The 21,667-nt window shown below is 35.9% G+C and overlaps 1 protein-coding gene across 6 annotated transcripts in view; it reads right to left on the bottom strand.

Moving 5' to 3' along the window:
• Positions 1-21,667, bottom strand: part of Rps6ka3 (ribosomal protein S6 kinase A3) — a 123,664-nt gene that overhangs the window by 38,377 nt on the left and 63,620 nt on the right. For all 6 annotated transcript variants that reach the window (XM_075958289.1, XM_075958291.1, XM_075958290.1 and 3 more), the window contains 7 exons: positions 16,655-16,736; positions 9,880-9,960; positions 9,196-9,275; positions 8,548-8,654; positions 3,602-3,639; positions 3,268-3,410; positions 1,554-1,624 (listed from right to left, as the gene is read on the bottom strand). In XM_075958289.1, the coding sequence (XP_075814404.1) occupies positions 1,554-1,624; positions 3,268-3,410; positions 3,602-3,639; positions 8,548-8,654; positions 9,196-9,275; positions 9,880-9,960; positions 16,655-16,736 (602 nt within the window). The remainder of the gene's footprint in view (positions 1-1,553; positions 1,625-3,267; positions 3,411-3,601; positions 3,640-8,547; positions 8,655-9,195; positions 9,276-9,879; positions 9,961-16,654; positions 16,737-21,667) is intronic.

Genomic DNA, 21,667 nt, shown 5'->3' with positions numbered 1-21,667 from the left:
AGAATACCCTAAGACATTATCCTACAACATCTGAAATTGTCATATTTATTTAAGCATTAATGCTATGCTTCCTTCATTAGAACAGAAGGACTGTGAGACACTGAAGGTCTTTTCAGTATTCTTCACAATGCAAAACCAGGATTGTAGCAAGAACTCTATTACTTGTTGAATGAATCTTACGAATGAACAATAGGATTAGCTTTCTGACAACTTGTCATGATTTAGCAACTAGAAGGTCATTGAAAACCAAATGAAGCCGGGCGGTGGTGGCACACACCTTTAATCCCAGCACTCAGGAGGCAAGGGCAGGTGGATCTCTGGCAGTTCGAGGCCAGCCTGGTCTACAAGAGCTAGTTCCGGGACAGGCACCAAAAGCTACAGAGAAACCCTGTCTCGAAAAAACAAAATAAATAAATAAAAGAAAAAAGAAAGAAAAGAAAAGAAAACCAAATGAAAATCAGTTTTATTAGAGTGCTAGGGGTGAACAAATAGGCTGAGGAGTAAAAGAAGCTGAGAAATAATAAGAAAAAGCACAGACTTAAAGAGGTTTTGTGTTGAAAGGATGAGAGAACTAATGCTACAGTAACTGTAAAGGAAAACCAGGTCAAAGAAAGAGCTTGGCTTTTCTTTTCAAACACTAGATAGAGAACATTAGTTGAAATCAGGGGATGGGCAATGGAAGTTTGATAGTGAGAGTTCAGTGAAAATTCATTCATATAATATGCATTTTTAACCTTTTTATTGTTCAGAATACCATGCCAAAGAAAACCTATCAAAACAAACAAATGCTCACCCAAAGCACACAGTTCAATAAATAGCTGTCTTGCCAAGAATGATAGGATTGCCAGAAACTTCCATCCAACATAGTATTTTTTTATTTTGTCTCTATTTCTATCATCTGAATATAGACCTTAAAATATGCTTTAGTTTTACTAGTTTGTAAACTTTATAAATAGAATCAGAGAATCAGTTCTTTTGGGTCTAAGCTTTATTTATTTAACTTCCTAGTAAGACTTATACAAATTCTTGCATGGAATTGTGACATGTTCATTTTCTTTGCTATATGGCATACTATATTCATATAAAGGCCTAGACCTGCTTTGGTATGGTTCCTAAGTCAAGACTTGTTTTAGTCAGGCATGGTGGTACATGTCAATAATTTCAATACTGAGGAGGATAAGTTTGAAGAATCACGAATTCATGACAAGCCTGGTTACATAGTGAGACCTTGTCTCAAAATAAGAACAAAAAATAATTGTTTTATATTTGTATAGCGTTGTATAAAAATACAATAAAGAACAATGTAATAAAGACTCAACTGTATGAATATACCATTATCATAAATCCAGTCTATTGATACTGATAAAAATTGCACTGTTAATAATAATATTTTGAATATCTTTGTACTATTTCTTGAGTACCCTGACACATAAATGATAAATGCAAGCCTAGGAGTGGGATAAATAGAGAAAGGCATACACACATGATTTGTCTTCATTTTGAAGCATTTATTTTGAAATCTCACCAAAACATGTTCATTTGGGAATACTTACTTAAGAATCATAGTCATTGTTTCTTTACGATCTTTTCCTTGGAAAGGTAGTGTACCAGTGAGCATTTCAAACTACAGAAAGTTAAAACAGAGGTATTAGCCAATAAGTATAAAATTTCAAGTCCAGAAGGTTAAAAGTAAAAACCCTCCTCTTCTTAATTATAACTAAATCTTCTAAAATTGCTACCTATAGAAAGTCCTTTTCTCCTTTTCTCTTGTTTAAAACTGCATCAAATCACTCTATTGTAGTGATATTTAATATGCAAGCTGTCCTATAATACATTATAGTTTTTAAAGTAAACACCTATGTTTCTACTATATTTACTACTGAATTTCTTGATAACTCATAAAATATAAATAACCAAACTATTTTATTCTGCAGAAATCAATTATGGGGCTGGAGAGATGGCTCAGTGCTTAAGAACATTGCCTGCTCTTCCAAAGGTCCTGAGTTCAATTCCCAGCAACCGCATGGTGGCTCACAACCATCTGTAAAGAGATCTGATGCTCTCTTCTGGCTGCAGACATACCTGCAGACAGAATACTGAGAATATTGTATACATAATAAATAAATCTTTAAAAAAACTGATAATTTCTTTAAACAAAGAAATCAATTATGTTTTAAATGGCATTTTTATTACTTTATAAATAATACCAATCAAAATTCCCACTTCCTCTCCTCCTCCCACTTCCCTCCTGCTCCCCCTCCCCCCTCCCCCACCCCCTTCCAGTCCTAAGAGAGGGCAAGGCACCCTGCCCTGTGAGAAGTCCAAGGCCCTCCCCACTACATCCAGGTTTAGGAAGGTATACATCCAAAGAGACTAAGATCCCAAAATTTAAATGGCATTTTTAAAGTGTAAATATGTGACTAGTCTAACAGTCTGCCAATTTCCTATTAAGCTTTTTTTTCCCTCGAGACAGGGTTTCTCTATAGCTTTGGAGTCTGTCCTCGAACTAGCTCTTGTAGACCAGGCTGGCCTCAAACTCACAAAGATCTGCCTGCCTCTGTCTCCCGAGTGCTGGGATTAAAGGCCACCGCCCAGCCCTATTAAGCTTTTTAAAGGGTTATTTTTTTTCTTTTCTTTTTTTTTTTTTTTTTTAGTTTTTCGAGACAGGGTTTCTCTGTAGCTTTGGAGCCTGTCTTGGGACTCCCTTTGTAGACCAGGCTGGCCTCGAACTCACAGAGATCCGCCTGCCTCTGCCTCCCGAGTGCTGGGATTACAGGCGTGTGCCACCACCGCCCGGCTGTTTTTTAAAGGGTTATTGCCAACAGATTTATCTAAGAGGCTTTTGCAAAGAATAAACATTATTAATGCTTTTGGGCTTTTCTAAAGTTTTATAAAGTTCATGCTTGAGAACTGCCAAATCAAGTTAACAAATGACACCCCCAAACTCCCACTCTCCTAATGACTTAGATTTTGCATTGGGCTGTATTCACATATATTTTAGGGTACAAGCAGCTCATGGGTTGCAAGTTGAACATATACTATAGAAAAATCAAAGGAAATATATTTGGCCTTTTCAAATTAGGATGAGATAGAAGCAACCAGTAGGTTCTCTAATCCTACCTTTCAGGCAATCATTTTATTTGGTTATTTAGTATTAATAATAGAAAATATTGAAAATCAAAGTACTAGCTTTTCCCTCATAATATGCCCTGCTAACTCTCACTTGAAAAACAAAAGAACTTCCACCCCTAAAAAGTCAAGCCTTACCATCAACACACCGAAAGACCACCAGTCAGCACTCTGAGTATGACCTCTCCGGTTGACTACTTCTGGAGCCATATATTCCACAGTTCCACAAAAAGAATATGCCTTCTTTTCATGGTCAATAGACTCCTTACTTAGGCCAAAATCTGCCAAAATAAATACTGAATTAATAAATATCTGAAGTATTTTACATAAATTTTAAACTCTGAATTCTAATACTCATTTATAATTAGGAATATTAGCCTAAAATTTTAAGTTAACTGCTTAATTTTTTAAATCATAATCAACCTTAAAAGAAATATAAGAAAGAATATTTTAATAAAATGAGGACTTTTACCAGTTAACTTGATGTGACCTTCTTCATCAAGAAGTATGCTGAAAAAAAAAAAGTCAGAAAATATCTTTAAAGTACTCTACACTGAGACATACAAAAGCTGAAACTGAAATTACTCAACCATCAGCTGACCACACTTACTCTAAAGAGTTACTTTAAGCCATGAGTAATGATTAAGGAAACAGCTGAAGAGGCTATCCTTTTCCATGGTGCTTTCTCTAATGCTATTCTATTGAGGTGACCTGTCTAAATCTCCTTGTCCATGCATACTAAACATATGAAGTAAATCTTCAATCTAAATTCTTTCTTTCTGAGACAGGATCACACCTGAACTCAAGGCTTTCCTTCTGCTTCAGTCTTCCCTGGGATTGTAAGAGTACACTATTCTACCTGGCTCCTCTGGGTAATTATTATAACCTCAAAATAAAAGAGAAATATTAAAAAATTCTAAAAATATTTGTTGAATGAAGTCAGTCTACAGAGGGTTTAAAAGGCATTCCTCATAATCCTTGCTTCTTTAGTAAAAGGGATGTATAAAGGCACAGAGGAAGAGAATATATGGGTATTTATTATTTGGGTCATCATGAGGAACATCTGAAAAAGATCACCTAAGTATGTAGTTTGGACAGACCATTTTTTGGGGGGGTCCTTTCTTCCTTCTTTCTCCCAAATATGACATCCCAACCACAATTTCTCCTCCCTCTCTCCTCTCCTTCCAGTCCTTCCCCCAACATCCCCCTCCCCTAGATCCACTCTTCCTTCTTTCCTTCAGTAAAGGGCAGACCTCCCAGGGATATCAACTGAACACAGCCTAACAAGCTACAATAGAACTAGGCACATACCCTTATATTAAGGCTGGATGAGGCAAGCCAGTAGGAAGAAAAGGTTTCCAAAAGCTGACAAAAGTCAGAGACACCCCAACTCCCACTGTTAGGAGTCCCCCAAGAACACTATACTACACAACCATAACATGTATGCAGAGGACATAGGTCAGACCCATACAGGCTCCCAGATTGTTAGTTCAGTCTCTGTGAGCCCCTATAAGCCCAGGTTCATTGATTCTGTGGGCCATTTTCTTGTGGTGTCTTGGACCCCTGGCTCCTACAATCATTACTTGTCCTCTTATACTATGCCTAATGTTTGGCTGTGAGTCTCTCCATCTTTGAGCAGATAACTTTTGTGGGGGGTAATGGCAAACTATGGAGCCACAGGAAGAACTAAATACTAAGCTATAAACCCATACTTGTATTTTGGGAAGGCATGCTAGTATACTAACTTGAAAACTCAAATAATAAGCTATCCTATAATATAGGCATTTTCTTACTTTTAATATGAACTAAAAGGAAATCAAACTTGGACAAAAAATTAACTTTTTAATTATTCCTTTTATTTTTGAGACTATAATTACATCATTTCCCCCTTGCCTTTGCTCCCTACCCCCAAACCTCTCATATACCTGTCTTTCAAACTCATGGCCTCTTTTTTTCATTTACTTCATTTTATTTTATTTTTGGGTTTCCAAGGGTTTCACTGTATAGCTCTGGCTGCCCTAGAACTTACTTTGTAGACCAGGCTGGCCTCGAACTCACAGAGATCTGCTTGCCTCTGACTCCTAAGTGCTGGGATTAAAGGCATGTACAACCACTGCCAGCTTTTTGTTAATTGTTACTGCATGCATATATTTATATATGCATATATTCCTAATATAACCTCTTCAGTCTGTATAATGTTACTCGTATACATATTTTCAGAGCATATCATTTGGCTTTGGATAATCAATTGGTGTACTATTTCCTAGATAAGACTATTTCTCCTCTTCTCAGGATTCCTTAGTTTCCTGTAGTTCTTTGTGCAGGGATGAGGCAGGCCTCTTGGGCTTTCTCCTGTTCAAGTTAGTCACCAGCTTTCTTAATATAGCAATCCAAACATAATTTTACACTGGAGTTTAGCACTAAGAATAATTTACAAGGGACATATTTTTCAAGTCACTTTCATATCAAGCTACTTACTAGGAAAAAATTACTCTTAAATATATTTATTTATGAAGCAGTCCAGTATATTTAGGGGACATAAAAGACACTAATAAGGGCCAGAGAGATAACTCAATGGGTGAAAGTGCTTGCTATGCAAGCCTGATGATGGTCTAAGTTTGATGCCTGGAACCTACAGTGGAAAGAAAGAACTGAGTCCTACATGCAGTTGTCTTCTGATCTCTATACAAGTGCCGAAGAACATGCTTGTACACACACACACACACACACACACACACACACACACACTTACTAAATAAACAAAGACACTAATTGGATGGTGGAAATATGGCCCTTTCTATTTAATAAGTAGAAGACAATTCTAAAAACAAAACAAACCTCAATCTTCAAGTTATTCTTAGTAATTCTGAGAGTTATAAAGAGAAAATCTGGATTTAAAACAATGTATCACTTATACTTTCCAGATCAAATATATTTTTTAAAAAGAAATTTTTTGTCATTAGTATATAAAACAAGCGAATTTCTAAAATAAAAAATGCTCATATTTGCCTTTGAAAGAAATATTCAACTAATGTTCTCAGCTATTAATGAATACTATAAATATTTTATTATAACAATTTTAATTTAAAAGAACCTAGAAAGCTGATGGGAATAGTGACTTAAGTCTTTAATCTCAGCATTTGGGAGGCAGAGGCAAGCATATCTCAATAATCTTTGTGAATTAAAAGCCAAACTACATGAAAAATATATATATAATGTAAGAATCATGATAGTTTCTAAATGATCCCTTTACAGGCTTTCATACGAGCACATCCTTTATATTTTGTCACAATACACAATTGTATCAACTTCAAGTAAGTAGTATTTAAAATACTCAGTTAAAATTCAGGTGTGGTGGCATAGAACCACACTCAGAACACTTAGGAAGTGGAGGCAGGAGGCTTAAGAGTTCAGGCCCAGTTCTGGCTACATAGTCAGTCAGTCCAAGGCTAGCCTGGACTATGTGAGACTGTTAAAAACAAAACCCCAAAGGCCAAAGAGTAAGAAAATTAGTAATGGTTATTGCTTTATATACTAAGAAGCAACGAATTTAATGTTTTTTTAAAAATATTTATTTATTTATTTATTTATTTATTTATTATGTAAACAGCATTCCTTCCATGTATGTCTGCAGGCAGAAGAGGGCACCAGACCCCATTACAGATGGTTGTGAGCCACCATATGGTTGCTGGGAATTGAACTCAGGACCTTTGGAAGAACAGTCAGTGCTCTTAACCTCTGAGCCATCTCTCCAGCCCCCGAATTTTATGTTTTTAATTTTTGATTTATTTTCTGTATATGGATATTTTGCCTACATGTATGTATGTGCACCATGTACATGCCTATTGGTTATGGAGACTAGAAGAGGCCACTGGATATTCTGAGACTGGAGTTACAGATGATTGTGAGCCTCCATGTAGGTGCTGAGAATCAAACCTGGGTTCTCATGAAGAGCAGTAAGTGCTTTTAACTCCTGAGCCAAATCCCCAGCCAAACATGCTTTGTTTTTTGAAATGGGTTCTGGTTATGTTGCACAGGCAGGTCATGAACTCAAGTGATGTTCTCACCCTAGCTTTCTGTGTAGTAGGTTTACTACAGACATGTGGATCTCACCTCAATAAAGCTGTTTAAAATTTTTAAAAATATTCTTTATAGAGCAAGGCTCCTGCTTATATCCTTGGAAAAAGAAAAAACAACTCCTGTGTACATATTATATAAGATGAGTGCCAATATAAGAGCTGTGGAAAATTTGCTTGTAACATTTAAAATTAGAAATTTTAAGAGTAAATTTTCTTTCTTTCTGTTTTTTTGAGATAGGGTCCCTCTATGTAGTCCTACCTATCCTCGAGCTTGCTATGTACACCAGGGTGGCCTCAAAGATCCACCTAGCTATGTCTACCAAGTGCTGGGGATAAAGGTATACATCACTGTGGATGGCAAAAAAGATATTTCAAGCCCAGTGTTGTTGGCACATGCCTTTAATCCCAGCACTTGGGAGGGAAGCAGAGGCAGGTGGATCTCTGTAAGTTTGAGGCCAGACTGGTTTACATCGTGAGTTCTAGGACAGCCAAGACAGGACTGTTTCACAGAGAAATCCTGTATCTAAAAAACAAACAAAAAAGATATTTCCAATAAATGGTATTTTGGAGAAAGGGTTAGCTCTATACCATTCTTCACAGAGCTAAGTAAAAAAAGAAGAAACAGTATAATTAGGAGAAAAATATTATCATGTGATTGGGAAAAACTTCAACCAATAAGTCTTTGGAGAAAACACAAAAGATTAGTTGACCCAATCAGACAAAAAAAAACGTGTGGATTAAAACAATGTAAATACATTTTAAATGAAAAGATTTGTAAATATATGTGAAATGATTAAAGTTCTCTCTTTTGCCAGGGAAGTTGTGGTGCAAGCCTTTAATCCCAGCACTCGGGAGGCAGAGGCAGGCGGATCTCTGTGAGTTTGAGGCCAGCCTGGCCTATAGAGCTAGTTCCAGGACAGACAGGGATACATAGAAAGACCCTGTCTCAAAAGAATGAAAGTGAAAGTAAATCTCAAAGTAAATGAAAATAGGTTAGCTGGGCGGTGGTGGCGCACGCCTTTAATCCCAGTACTTGGGAGGCAGAGGCAGGCGGATCTCTGTGAGTTCGAGACCAGCCTGGTCTACAAGAGCTAGTTCCAGGACAGGCTCCAAAACCACAGAGAAACCCTGTCTCGAAAAACCAGAAAAAAAAAAAGAAAATAGGTTAACAGTGTTGTTTAACAAAGATTTTACAAGCTTAAGATCATCTAGTGTTTGCAGACGTGAAGCACAGTACTATAATGAAGTGCTGTGGATGGAGATCTGTGAAGTCATTGTATTTTATGACCCCTACACAGCTGGATCATACTAAATTCAATATAATAGCACGGCTCCTTACTTTTCTGGTTTTAAGTCTCTATAGATTATTCCCAGGCTATGCAGATGATCTAAAGCAAGTGCAAGTTCAGCCAAGTAGAATTTGACATCTTCTTCTGTGAACATCACCTAAAACAAAATAATATTCCCAAATTTATTTTCTTCTTATGTCTACGATTTTTATGTGAGGCTCTATGTAAGACTTTAAATATTCAATCTGTAAATATGTTAATCAGATATAGATTTAGTTACAATTTACTTGTGAAAGAAATTTGCAAAATGGCCTAATCAGTTAAGTATAATCACTTGCTAAATGGTAATTATGCCTTGTTGCAGCAATGATTGTTTAGCATATTAACATTTTAGAAATGAAAATAATCTTGAGAATAAATGCCGAATTGATAGTACCAATTATTAAGGATGTTTATTGAAACATTATCAATTCTGAAAAAAAAAGACTACAACAGTATCGGGGTTAAGACAAATCCTCCATGTAAAGTGCTGCTTTAAGTATAGTCAAAAGATAGGAAAATAATTTTTTTGACTCAGTTTCTTGAATGAAAGAATTTTATGTTATAAGAGAGTATGAATACATGCAACATTGAAATAACAAAGCTTTACTTGAAATAGGATCAGTAGAAATAATTAAAAATAGATGTTAATTATATACCTCTTTGGATAAACGTGTAAACAAATCTCCTCCCCTGAGAAAATCCAAAATAAGATACAACTTCCCTTCAGTTTGAAAAGCTGAATGAGGAAACAAAATTTCTGTTTAAACCATTGTAGTTTACTTTTTAGGCTTATATTAAATCAATTCATTCATAAATGAATATTATTTTTAGCAAATAAGTGATAACAGAAATCTAAACTTATTTCTACATAGAAGAAAACATTGATTCTCTTAGTTTCAATGAGGAAATGTCAAATATAGTGTGTCCTATCAGGGAACAAAATTTTCTACAGGCAAGACTTCCCTCAAGAATGCTACCATTCTAAATGTGATCAGTAAGAAAAACTCACACCAGAAAGATATCTTTAACCATGAGCTATCATACAAAACTATGCCACAGAGGTGGGTTCATTAGATTTAATGACATAGTACAAGGATTTTAAAAAACTTTAACATTGAGAAATAGCACTTGACTTCCAGAGAAAAAGAAAGGTAGGTGATAGAAGTTTTAGGATGCTGATATTGGGCCTCTTCCTCACCTTCAGTTTGCGCTAACACATAAATACTATAAAGTGGTGGTGCAGTGTTATATATCTCTATATATTTTAGTGTATCTGAATATACTCTGGGGGAGAGGGAATAGAGGTGAAGGGATAAGGTGAGAGGTGGTTCAAAACTTACCATAATGCAATTTGACAATGAAAGGATGATTGACTTCTACCAAGATATCACGCTCCATTTTTGTCCGAACACGGTCTCGAACTATAAAGGAGTGAGTGCACATATGATACAATGCAAGTATTTTTCAAAGGTAATATTAAAAGAAATTCTTTTTAGATTGCATTTTAAGTTAAATTTTGCTGATGTGCATAAAATACAATTTTTTATTGATGCTGAGTTTTTAAAATCTAGAAAAATAACTTTTGCTACATTACCTAATCAAAAGCCAACTATGTATATTTATAAACCTTAAGCTCCAAGTTAAAAATATATTAGTATTGGGTCTAGAAGCATTTTAGTTGAAGTTGTGGAAAATGGTAAAAAGCATGTGAGTTTTTTAAAAGACAAGACATTTCATGAAATATTAAAACAATAACCTGAAATAGGTTTCAATACTTTTACTAACCCCATCACCTCAACAAATGTTCACAAAGTATCTATAAAATGTGGCAGACTTGGTAAAGGATAGATATATCCCAAGCCAAAGTGGTCTTTGAGGGAAGGAGAAAAGAGGAGGGGTAGATTGGAAATGTACAGCTGAAAGAGCCAAAGGTTTAGTTTTACTTTGTTTTTTTTTAAATTAAAAAGATATTGATTCTAATTTGTATAATCATGAGTAAGTTACTTATTTAAACTCTCTGGGATTCTAGAATCTCAGCTACCTTTCAGGTATAAAATTGTACCTTTGATGTAATTGTGATTACCTGGATAAACGTTAATACCTAAAGCCTGTGTGTATGAGGTATTCAAATAATGGACTATTGTTATTATACCAAAAGGCAGTAGTGTGAATATGTCTAATGGGCAGTTTATTACCAGTGTTAAGTATTACTGGAGTCAGAGAAAGGCAAGATCAGTTTTACTTGTAGAGAAAGACTAGAAGTCTAGAAGAAGGAGCAGGGTTAGGATATAAGCTCTAAGACCCTTCTACTTGGATTGCCCAGTTGGATGGGAAAGACAGGTTCTACAAAAGACCAAGTATGGAGTACCAACACCTGAACAGACATGGAAGCATAAATGATGACTTAGAAGGAGCCGTATCAGTGTAGAAACAAAGGTTCACTATAGGGGACATGGTATATGGAGGATCCAGATTCACAACAAATTAAAATACTGGGAAGAATTTGGGTTTGTGGCAAAACACCTTTCTAGAAACAAACATTTCCTGAGTAAAGCCTAGGCACTAGAGCTAGAGTAAACTCAAAGGCTTGAATACAGTGGGGACAAGAACTAAGTAAATGATCAGAAAACATTCTTAAAGCCGGGTGTAGTGGCATGTGTCTAAGCCAGGTGTAGTAGCATGTGTTTGTAATCACAGCATGTTGGCGGTGCAGGCAGGAGCATTAGATGTTCAAAGTTATTCTCAGCTATGTAGTTAGCTTGGGACCAGCCTGGGTTTCAGTAGACTCTGTCTCAAAAAGCCAAACTGAACCAAAACAACAACAAAAAAGTTCAAAGTTTCTGTTAGTGATTAGGTCAAAGAAAGATGGGGTGCGTGTGTGCGGGGAAACTTGAGTTGGTTTTACTATTAATTCAAGAGAACCACAGATATTTAAAACATAGAAAAAGACCTCTGGGAAACAAACCCCAGTGAGAGATGGCTCAGTGGGCAAAGGTACTTACTACTAAGCTTGATGACCTGACTTTGATCACTAGGACCCATGGTGGATGAAGAGAGCAAACTCTAGTAAGTCATTCTCTGAATATGAGAAGGAATAAGAAGGAATGCTGTTTGTGTCTCCAAGACTATATATAGAAAATTGTTTTATATAAGGATGCATTGATGCATAAAGTCTTTTTTTTTTTGGCTGACAGACCACCATAGCAGGACAAAATTCCCCATTTATTTAATCTAATGTCATTAACTTCTAGTTGACCCCACTCAGGGTATTAGTAGGAACTTTGATTTGGAAAGACTTCTGGATAAACATGGGTATTGTGTTAATTATTTCTAAAACCCCACTAAAGTGAAACTAATAGAAAAATGGCAGTAGCAAGCTCTTATTTGCAAGGGGTATGTTTTAGGACTCTTCATGGACACCTAAAACCACCCAAATACCAAACCTGCAGATACATACCTATGATAAAATATAATTTACACATCACACACAGTAAGAAATAGATAAAAATAAATAATAAAAGTTCTTTGAGCAGTCAGGGTTCCCTGAGAGGAGTTGGGGGAGGGGGAGAAGGGCGGGAGGAGGGGGAGGGAAATGGGAGGCTGGGAGGAGGCGGAAACTTGTTTTTTTTCCTTTTCTCAATAAAAAAAAGTTCTTTGAAAGTGTTCTCATTCTCAGTCACTTTTTTCCCTCCCAAAACATCTTACTGAAATTTCAGCTTTTCACTTAAAAGAAGCTCTTTATGACTTTGTTTTGGCATGTCTGAATTACCAACATCATTAATTTTGTGTTTTGAATAAATTATTACCATAAGTTTTGTTTGAAATTTCCTAGAAAACATGAGACAAAAATAAAAACAAAACAAAACAAAAAACAAGAAAGGGCAAATATAATAAAATTTAGGGAATCATCCAGAAAGCACAACATACTCAAAACTAGGTTTTATGAAATAGAGAACACATGACAAAAAACTTTCACAAAACTTGAAAATAGGAGTCCCTAGACTGAAAGGAACCACCCCATATTTGGTATGATGAAATTTTATATCATGCACTCAAAGATATTGCTTCATAAATTTCAGGACACAAAGATAAAGAAGATTTTATCTACAGACTTCCGGAAAGGAAAAGTTGCTAACACACAAAGGACTGGCAATCAGAATGGAAATAACCTTCGTCACTGGAACACGGGAAACAAGAAGACAATGGAAACAGTACTTTCAAATATCTGAGGGAAACTTATTTGTGACCTAGAATTGTAAACCCGATCAAGTTATAAATTCAGTAAAGGGGCAGAATATACTTTCAGACATGCTACATGACACAAATTTTACCATTCAGTTGTCTTTTCTGTAGTAGCTACTAGGAAATACATATAACCCAAACTAGAAGGTATACTGAGGTAAAGAAACCAGAAAAAGGAAATAGAGCAAAGATATAAAGGATACAAGTCCCACTGTACTTTTTCATTCAGTTACGATCAATTTTTAAAGCACAAATAATGAGAACATTGCTGGGAAGATGTGGACATGAAAACTGTATGGGTGGCAGTATAAAGGAACTAAATCCTAAAATCATCCATGTTGTGAAGTAAACAGATTATAGCTCCAAATGAAAACAATCAAAGAATTGCAAAGATAAACATGGACTGTCAAAGTAAATGTGAGAAGCAGCAAGTCAGCAACTCTGGAAGGGTCAAGAATTAGGAGAGGCAGGGAGATGGAGTCGAGTATAGCTGTCTTATATAACAAAACTTTCATAAAAATAAGGTACATATTTAAGAACACATCCAAAATTATCTAGAAGTCTACAATTCTATAACTCTGATATTTACACACACATTCTAGAATTTCCTTCCATAGCTTATATCTATATAATTTTACATACTTGTGATAGCCCAATGTGTTATAATTTTATTTATGTTTTTTACTAATTTCCATAGTCATATGTAAAACACTAATTTTCATTTCATGTGTATGAGTGGTTTGCCTGCATGTATGCCTGTTTGTTACCACATCCACGTAGCTCCTTTTGGATTCTCTGGAACTACACTTAGACAGTTAGTTACGAGCTGCCTTATGGATATGGGGAATTGAACCTGGACCCTCTGAAAAGCAGCAAATGCTCAACAACATTTTATTTAATCATATTTTATACTAATTATAATACCATAATTTTCCCAGCATTCCTTTTTCAACAGCTATGAATTTTTTCATATGTCAATGTTTCTGTGAATATTTTCAAGAGTAGGAACTCATTTTGTAAGGCTATTTTCTGAGGCTAATTCAGCAGCATCAATGACAACTTTGTACTTAATGCAAAACTGCTTTTCAATGATGCTGCCATTATATGAAATGACTCAGTATTGGTTAGTATGCATTTTTCTTAAAATGCATATTATTTAATATGTATTTTTGTTTTAAGTAATAATCATTTCCTCAAAGATTTTTAAAAATTATTATTTTATTCTTTTTTGTATGTATGGGCCTTCTGCCTACATGTATATTTATGAATCACTTGCATGTGATTAGTGCCCACAAAGGCCAGAAGAGGGCAGTAGAGCCTCTGGGACTGGAGTTGTAGATGGTTGTGAGCCACCATGTAGATACTGGGAACTGAACCTGGGTCCTCTGAAGAGCAGCCAGTGCAATTAAACCACTGAATCATCTCTCCAGTCCCCACTCAAAAGATTTATCTTCCTAAATAAGCTTTATTCAAAGTCCTTTACATAAGGTTGTAAAAGTATGTCTTATTAACTCCTACTGGTACACCACTAATTTTACATTCATTCATTGGAATTCTATGGCAAGGAAGAGATTTCTTTTCTTCTTCATTAACTACAGATTCTTAGTTAATAAGCATTTAATATGCTTAATAAACTGTTATTACTAATAATTATTGCAGAGGTCAAAGCACCCTAGAGACAACTCCATATATATATATGTATATATATATATATATATATATACACACACACATATTTATAATGTTTTTCTGTGTGACAGTGTGTATATGTGATAAATGTATGTGTTGTATGTATATACATGTGTATGTGTGTGTTTGTGTGTGTGTGTGTGCTTATGTGTGTTTGTAGGCCAAAGGAGGATGTCAGGTGTCCTACCATTCCCCTACCTTATTACCTTGAGACAGGATATCTCAGTAAACCTAGAGTTAGCTAACTCCAGATATCCTTCTGTCTCTGCCCTAGAGAGTGCTGTGCTTACAGGCATATATGTGGCTACACTGGGCTTTTGTGTGGGTGTAGGATCCCAACTTGGCTCCTTACACTTTCCCAGCAAGTATTACAAACTAACACATCTCTTCAGTCCCTCAACTTCTTATAATAATACAATATTTGAAGCACAGATTTATCTGTTCCCTATAGAAACTATTTTACAATATATAAAAGGTTAACTTTAAAAAATATTTACGTGCACAGCAAAATTTTGCATGTATTTCTGGGTACCATATGTGTGACCAATAGCTGAGGAGTCCAGAAAATAGAATTGGATTCCCTATGAGTAGAGTTACAGCTGCTCGTGAGCCACCAGGTGGGTGGTGGGACTAGAACCCAGATTCTCAAGAATAACCATTGATCTTAATCACTGAGTTCTCTCTGTGTCACCTACAAATTTTTATTGTCAATTTGCTTGTTGAAATTTGCAAATCTCCTTCTGAGGTTTGACATTAAAATATTATGAAATTCAGATAGGATGAAGTTTGTTATGGTGTAAGACTTAAGAGAAAACTAGACTAATTGTTTTTCAAGTAGCTAAACAACTTGAGAAACCATTACTTCATTTCCCATTGTTCTATTTACTGGCTTTAGCAGGCAGAACAGTAGGTACTCAACACCTGTGACAGATATAGTGAAATTTAATATCTATTTTGGCATTTTGTTGGACTGATTTATGTTTGCATTACTTTCTCCATTATCACTGATGTAAACAAGCGTTAACATTAGACAGACCCATTCCCGTCTCATTTTTCAAGGTATGTTTTTTTTTTGGCTAAGTTTTAAGAATTCAACTGGAATCTGGATGTTCAGCTAATGAATTTGAAAGCTAAAGAAGTATAGGATCAACAGCTTTGTCTCATAAGGAATTGGATATTTATCTCCATTTTTAGTATCTTAAGTTTCCAGTTTTATAGTTTCCTTCAAATATTATATACAACATAAATCTTGTTAAATATAAGAAAACAAGAAACTTCTCTTGCTTTTGTGAACCAACTGTCAGAGTTCCATGTATGTGATTTCACAACATAGGATTCAGGTGTATAAAATTTTAAAAAGCAGGGACTAAGAAGGAAGGTGCTGAAAAACTTTAGTTGACCAATCCTAGCAAGAATCAAGTAGTGTCAATGCTACAGAAGTAAGGACTTCACAGGATAGAAAATGTATTCAGGAAAAGGAGCAAGAAAATGAAAGCAAAGGAGGATGTTTTTGTAGAACATGGTGAAATTTCATGGCATGATGATAATATCCACACTGAGTGACCAGAAATAATAAATATCAATACAAATATTCTCTTAGATATTTTAATGCTTTTCAAATTACATGTAAATTTAAGGGAAACAAAGCTGACATTGTGAATCAATGCCTAAACTATCTAGAATCTAGAGATATGGCAAATAAGAAATGTCATTAAATAAAAGGATAATTTAAGTATTTAAACATCTTCTAAATGTCTTTTTACCTATCAGACCCAAATCCTACATTATGTTTTCTTAAATCACTGACTCAGAATCATGTTTGGAGACCAAAAGTCAAGAAGACAAAATCCTAAAGAATTAATGCTATTTTGCATCTAGGTGATTAGTACGTTTTCCAAAAAATTCAAATAATTTTCAGATGACTCAAACCCAGTTTTAATCTTCTCAAAATCTACTTGCCTAAAGTCCAAGATGAATTGATAATCCTTTTCTAACATGGCAAGTCCTGTTCTCAAGCCATATGATTCTTAGCCTAGTAAGAAAGTCATTGGAAGTCAGTCTAAATTTAAAGCTGTTAACAGGACCCAATTCAGAATCTAAGTGGCTTCAGGATCACGTGAGCTCTACAGAGACCTTTCAGCTTGTTTAGACTACATGAACATGGCAAATAGCAGCAGCACTTACCTTTCAGTGTGGCCTTCTTTAATACCTTCATGGCATAAAGCTGTCTAGCATCAGAGCCTGAGATTTTTTTAACTAAGAACACCTATATTGAAATGACAGAAAATAAACATTACAAAGAATCACAAAATTCCTTTATTATAGTAAGAACCCATTATATATAAATATATTCTAACATATTATAAATGCATTTTATCCAAAATATTATCAATTATTAAAAAAGTTATAAACAGTAGTTATAGATTGACATTTCAATATAGGTGACTGATTCTTTTTTTCATTTTGTGGTTTGCCAGTTCTAAAGGAGCATGTAATATATAGAATAAGACAAAAAAGTCTCTCAACTATAAATATAGCACCTAGAAAACAGCCCCACACATTCACAGCATACCACACGAGATGGTGGCTCTGCTTTATCAAAACAAAATTCTTCTGAGTCCCTCAATTTTTCTGAGTGTTGGGGTGTAACCTGGGATTCCATTCACCCTGGGCAACCACTCTACTGCTAAGCAATAGGCCCAGTCCCATACCACAAATCTGTTTTCTGTTAGTTTTTTTTTTTAATTTGATTTACCTTCTCCATTACCTTCTTGTCACCTTCCCCTTTCTAACTAGTTTTCCTTCTACTGTCATGTCTCTTTTTAATGGTGACCCAATGAGCTTAACTAGGGTTGCTTACAGGAGCATGGGCAAATTACTAGTGACTATACACTGAAGAAAATGTCCCTCCCTTCCTGAGCTACCATTAACTGTCTATGAATCCTCAAGGCCCTTCTGAATTACCTCTTTCAAAATTCTTACACTGGGGCTTCTTGTGACAAACTTCTGTTGACACAGTTACTCACAGATGAAGGTCTTTTCTGTGTATGAAAAGTACACACACATCTAGCTCACTGCTGAGGAGAGTCATTTAAAGCATTGCTAATCATGTATCCTAAACATCAATATTTAACGTGACTACGCCTTTACCTTTTTACCAGCAAATCACCATATATATCAAAATATGAAGAACACAAGGCCCAGGATTATTATTTAGCATCTTCAATTTTCATATATTTGGGGGTATTTTGAAAAGCATGTGGGGTTTAGGCAAAATAAATAAGATGTGCTTTAACAGTTGTGCTATAATATGGCTGAAACAAACACTATCACTACATCATACTCACTGCCACCAGGCCTTAAAGAGACCTGCTAAACAGACCTGAATGTGTGTGTGTGTGTGTGTGTGTGTGTGTGTGTGTGTGTGTGTGTGTGTGTGGTGTTTGATAGAGAAGGATGCTGGGTGTCCTACTCTATCACTTTCCACTTCATTCCTTTGGGACAGACTCACTCTCACTGAACTTGGAGCTATTCTGGTAGCTAGTCAGGCTCTAGCAACTTTCCTATCTCTGCCCTTCACAGTGCTGAAGTCATGGGTGTCTAGGGCCACATTTGGCTTTTTACATACGTGCTTTGGATTTGAACTTTGGTGCTCTTATTCAGCCAGTCATTTCTCTAACTTTTGGACCTATATTTTAATCTATTTCTTACATAATCTTTCAAATCAAGCAGAGTCCCCTACTTTTTTATTTTGTTTTTTGAGACTGGGTCTTATTCTGTATAAACCAGGTTGCCCTGGAACTCAGCCTGCCTCAGCCTCCCAACTGCTGGGAATTATAGATGTAAGACACCATGCCTGATGGAAAGCAGTGTCCTTGAGCTGCTATGGGTGAGAAGAGAAGCAATTACACCCAAGATTTAAATTTATATTCAGCAAAAAAACAACAAACAAAATAAAAAAATTAGGGTCAGCTTTTAATTATCTGACTTATACACTATGTGATTAGCAAAAAATCTCAAAATAATTCATCAATTGATTCTCAGGCAAGGCAGATTTTATTGTTTTGAGAAATGGTACAAAGACAATGGGTAATGGAATCAAATGAAAAGTACCACATCTCACATTGGACCCCAGAGGCAGGATGTGCTCTCCTGTAATTGTGTTCTCATTGCCAGCATTAAGCCCCACCCAGAAGCTCTTTTAGTCAATTATGGGGAGCTGACCTAGAAGGATAACATGACTTTTAATACGTGTGGTTCTAAGGTAGACTGCTGTTCAAATGTCAAAGGCAGTCAGCTATTAGTAATAATTATAATGAACAGAAATAAATTCTAATTGGGTAGAGGAAATTAGGAAATTGCCCTATCAATGTCTTCATTCCATTGTAACAGAAAAATTTGTTTCAGTTCTTTGAAAGCAGCTTCTTAGTGACTTTCAGCATGTCTTAACTTTCACAGTACTTTCTGAAGCATTTGCAGTGCAGCATCATGATGATCTGAGCAGGCAGGCCTACTATACAATGCCAGGTTTATAGCTGCCTAAGTAAGGACTTAGAGAAGTCAAACAATTTGCTTGTGTCACAGTGGGACAAGATCCGGATCATATACCCAGTTCTGGAACTCTGCTCATGGCATTCTTTAACTGTTTGCCAGTGAGCCTGACAACAGCAGGAGTCCTCACTTGCCCACGCAGCTATTCTAGGCTCTGACAGGTCATCCCTGTTTCCTTGGCTTACACTGGCCTTTAAGGATGAGTAAGAAAGAAGACACCCTATTTTAATGTTTGCTATTCATAGTAAAGCACTTAGAGTACATTTAAAGAAATAAAGGGAGAGGCATTCGAAAGCTTGAAACTTAAATATTATGTCCCTTGAAATTGAATGTATAAAAATATACTCTGCTATTTGGGTTTGTTGAGGAGTGGGCAATACCGTTAATGCCAGATATGTTTGGCCTTGTATCATTTAATTCTCACTGCTATCCTATGAGGTCAGCACTATAACTCATTAATATTTTTCAAAATTAGATGTTAGGCACCATGCACAGAATCTCTAGTCTAGTGGGAGAGATAGCCAATATGTAATTTTACAAATGAGTAATTACAACTGTAGTGAGTGCCATAAAGTAGAGGTATATAATGTTCCTAAAGGGTATAACTAAGGAATGTGACAAGTAGGGTGGCAGGGAAGTCTTCTCTGAGATCACAGACACAAGAAGAACTAACCAGCTGAAGAAAGCTTAGGACCAAAAAAAGGCCAATGGGGTCAGAAAACACTGTTGGATAACACATAAGCTAATGTTTTAGAGGTGGCTCCGGAGTCAAACTCAGAGGCTCCTCTGCAATTTTAAGAATTTGTTTTTGCTGGCCGGTGATGATGGTGCATGCCTTTAATCTCAGCACTCTGGAGGCAGAGGCAGGAGGATCTCTGTGAGTTCGAGGCCAGCCCAGTCTACAAGAACAAGTTCCAGGACAGGTTCCAAAGGTACAGAAAAACCCTATCTCTAAAACAAAACAAAACAAAACAACAACAACAAAAAGAAAAAAAATTGTTTTTATGATAAAAACAACAGGAGGCAGCTAAGGAGTTAATATAACACTACTTCATGCCATTTCTCATGTACATAATTGAGGTTAAGAAAATACATTGGGAAGATACTCTTTCAATAGACCAGGAAAAGATAGTGGCGATGCAGGATAGGATTGCTATGATTTCAAAAATATTTACTAAATCAACAGGATTTGGTGACAGATCATACTGGCTGAGGGTGGTATATGACACAGTGGGGGTTAGAGGAGAGGAGGGAACAGACCTGAAAAAGATGTTAAGAATTGCTCCCCAGTTTCTGCTTATTTAACTGGATGCTATTCATAGTGACAGAAAAAACTGAAATAGGATAGGTTTGGGGGTGGGAAGGATTATGAGTTTGGTCTTAGACACACCAAGCACAAAATAAAATGCCTTGGAGACATAAATGGGGGTAAGGAGTAGCCATAGAAAGAGTTCAGAGTAAAAACTTAGACTGGAAGCATAAATCTGTGATGTCAGCAGCATGTGAGATACAATTAATACAGGGACATGGAGAAATCAATTAGTGAGGAGTACATGATTGTAGTTTAGAATCAGATGTTAAGGAACTCCTATCTTGAATGACGTGTTAGAATGGGGGAACAGAGCTCTAAGAGATTAACTAACATGATAATAAGTAGAAAAAATGAGTTCAGTATGGCTGACCCAGGGTTTAGACTTATTTGGGGGGGGGGTTTAAACTTAAAACCATCATGTTTTGCTGGCTATTGAGTCTATATTTGGATTAGAAGTATGCTCTGTGTTTAAAAGTGGTTAAACAACCATAATAAATGATCTGCATTGGCAAAGAGCTGCTAACCAGCCTCATTAAAATATTCAAGAACTATCCATTGATGCTATTTTGATGCTTACAGAGCATGACACCTTCCAATGCTTTCTTATAGAAAGGTGGTAAGGAATAAACTGCACTGTCAAGTTGGATATAAGCTCAGAATATCTTACTTGTTGCAAATCTGTCTAGAAAAATCAAGTAGTAGCAGCTTGAGAAGTGGAAAGCAGAAGGACTGTTGGGAGTTTGAGGCTAGTGTTGGCTAGAGAAAGACACTGTCTTAAAATAATTACAACAATACGACAACAAAAAGAAGAGAGTGTATGAAGGGGATGGCTTGTGATTTTTAATAATTTAAGAAGCATGAGAGCTGGGAAAACAGCTTAATGATACTGTGCTTGCTTATTATGCTCTGAAGCCCGAAGTCTAACCTCCCCATCACAGACACAAAACAAAGTAAAACAAACACCCATCCATACACCCCCCCAGCAGCATGACAAGAAATGACAGTCTTAAAGATAAAAAAATTAGTATGAACATTCAATTTACTAAGGTTTCTACTGTAGTTTTGAATAATTCTATTCTTTTTATACTCACTAAGAGTAAAAATTATAAAAAAGAAAATATTACTGGTAGATAGACTGGTAACATTTCATAAAATACTTGCTTTCCAAACACCTATGAATTATAAATATCAGCTCTTTTTTGAGACAAGTTCTTTCCTCTAGTCTAGGTCGGCCTAGGCTGGCGTCAAACTCATGGCAAACATCATCCTGTTTTATCCTCCTGATTACTGGGATTATAAACCCAAGACATTAACTCCTTTTAATTCTGAAGATC

The sequence above is a fragment of the Microtus pennsylvanicus genome, chromosome X (assembly GCF_037038515.1).
Source record: "Microtus pennsylvanicus isolate mMicPen1 chromosome X, mMicPen1.hap1, whole genome shotgun sequence".
Classification (NCBI taxonomy): domain Eukaryota; kingdom Metazoa; phylum Chordata; class Mammalia; order Rodentia; family Cricetidae; genus Microtus; species Microtus pennsylvanicus.
This window is presented reverse-complemented; position numbering and strand designations above follow the sequence as displayed.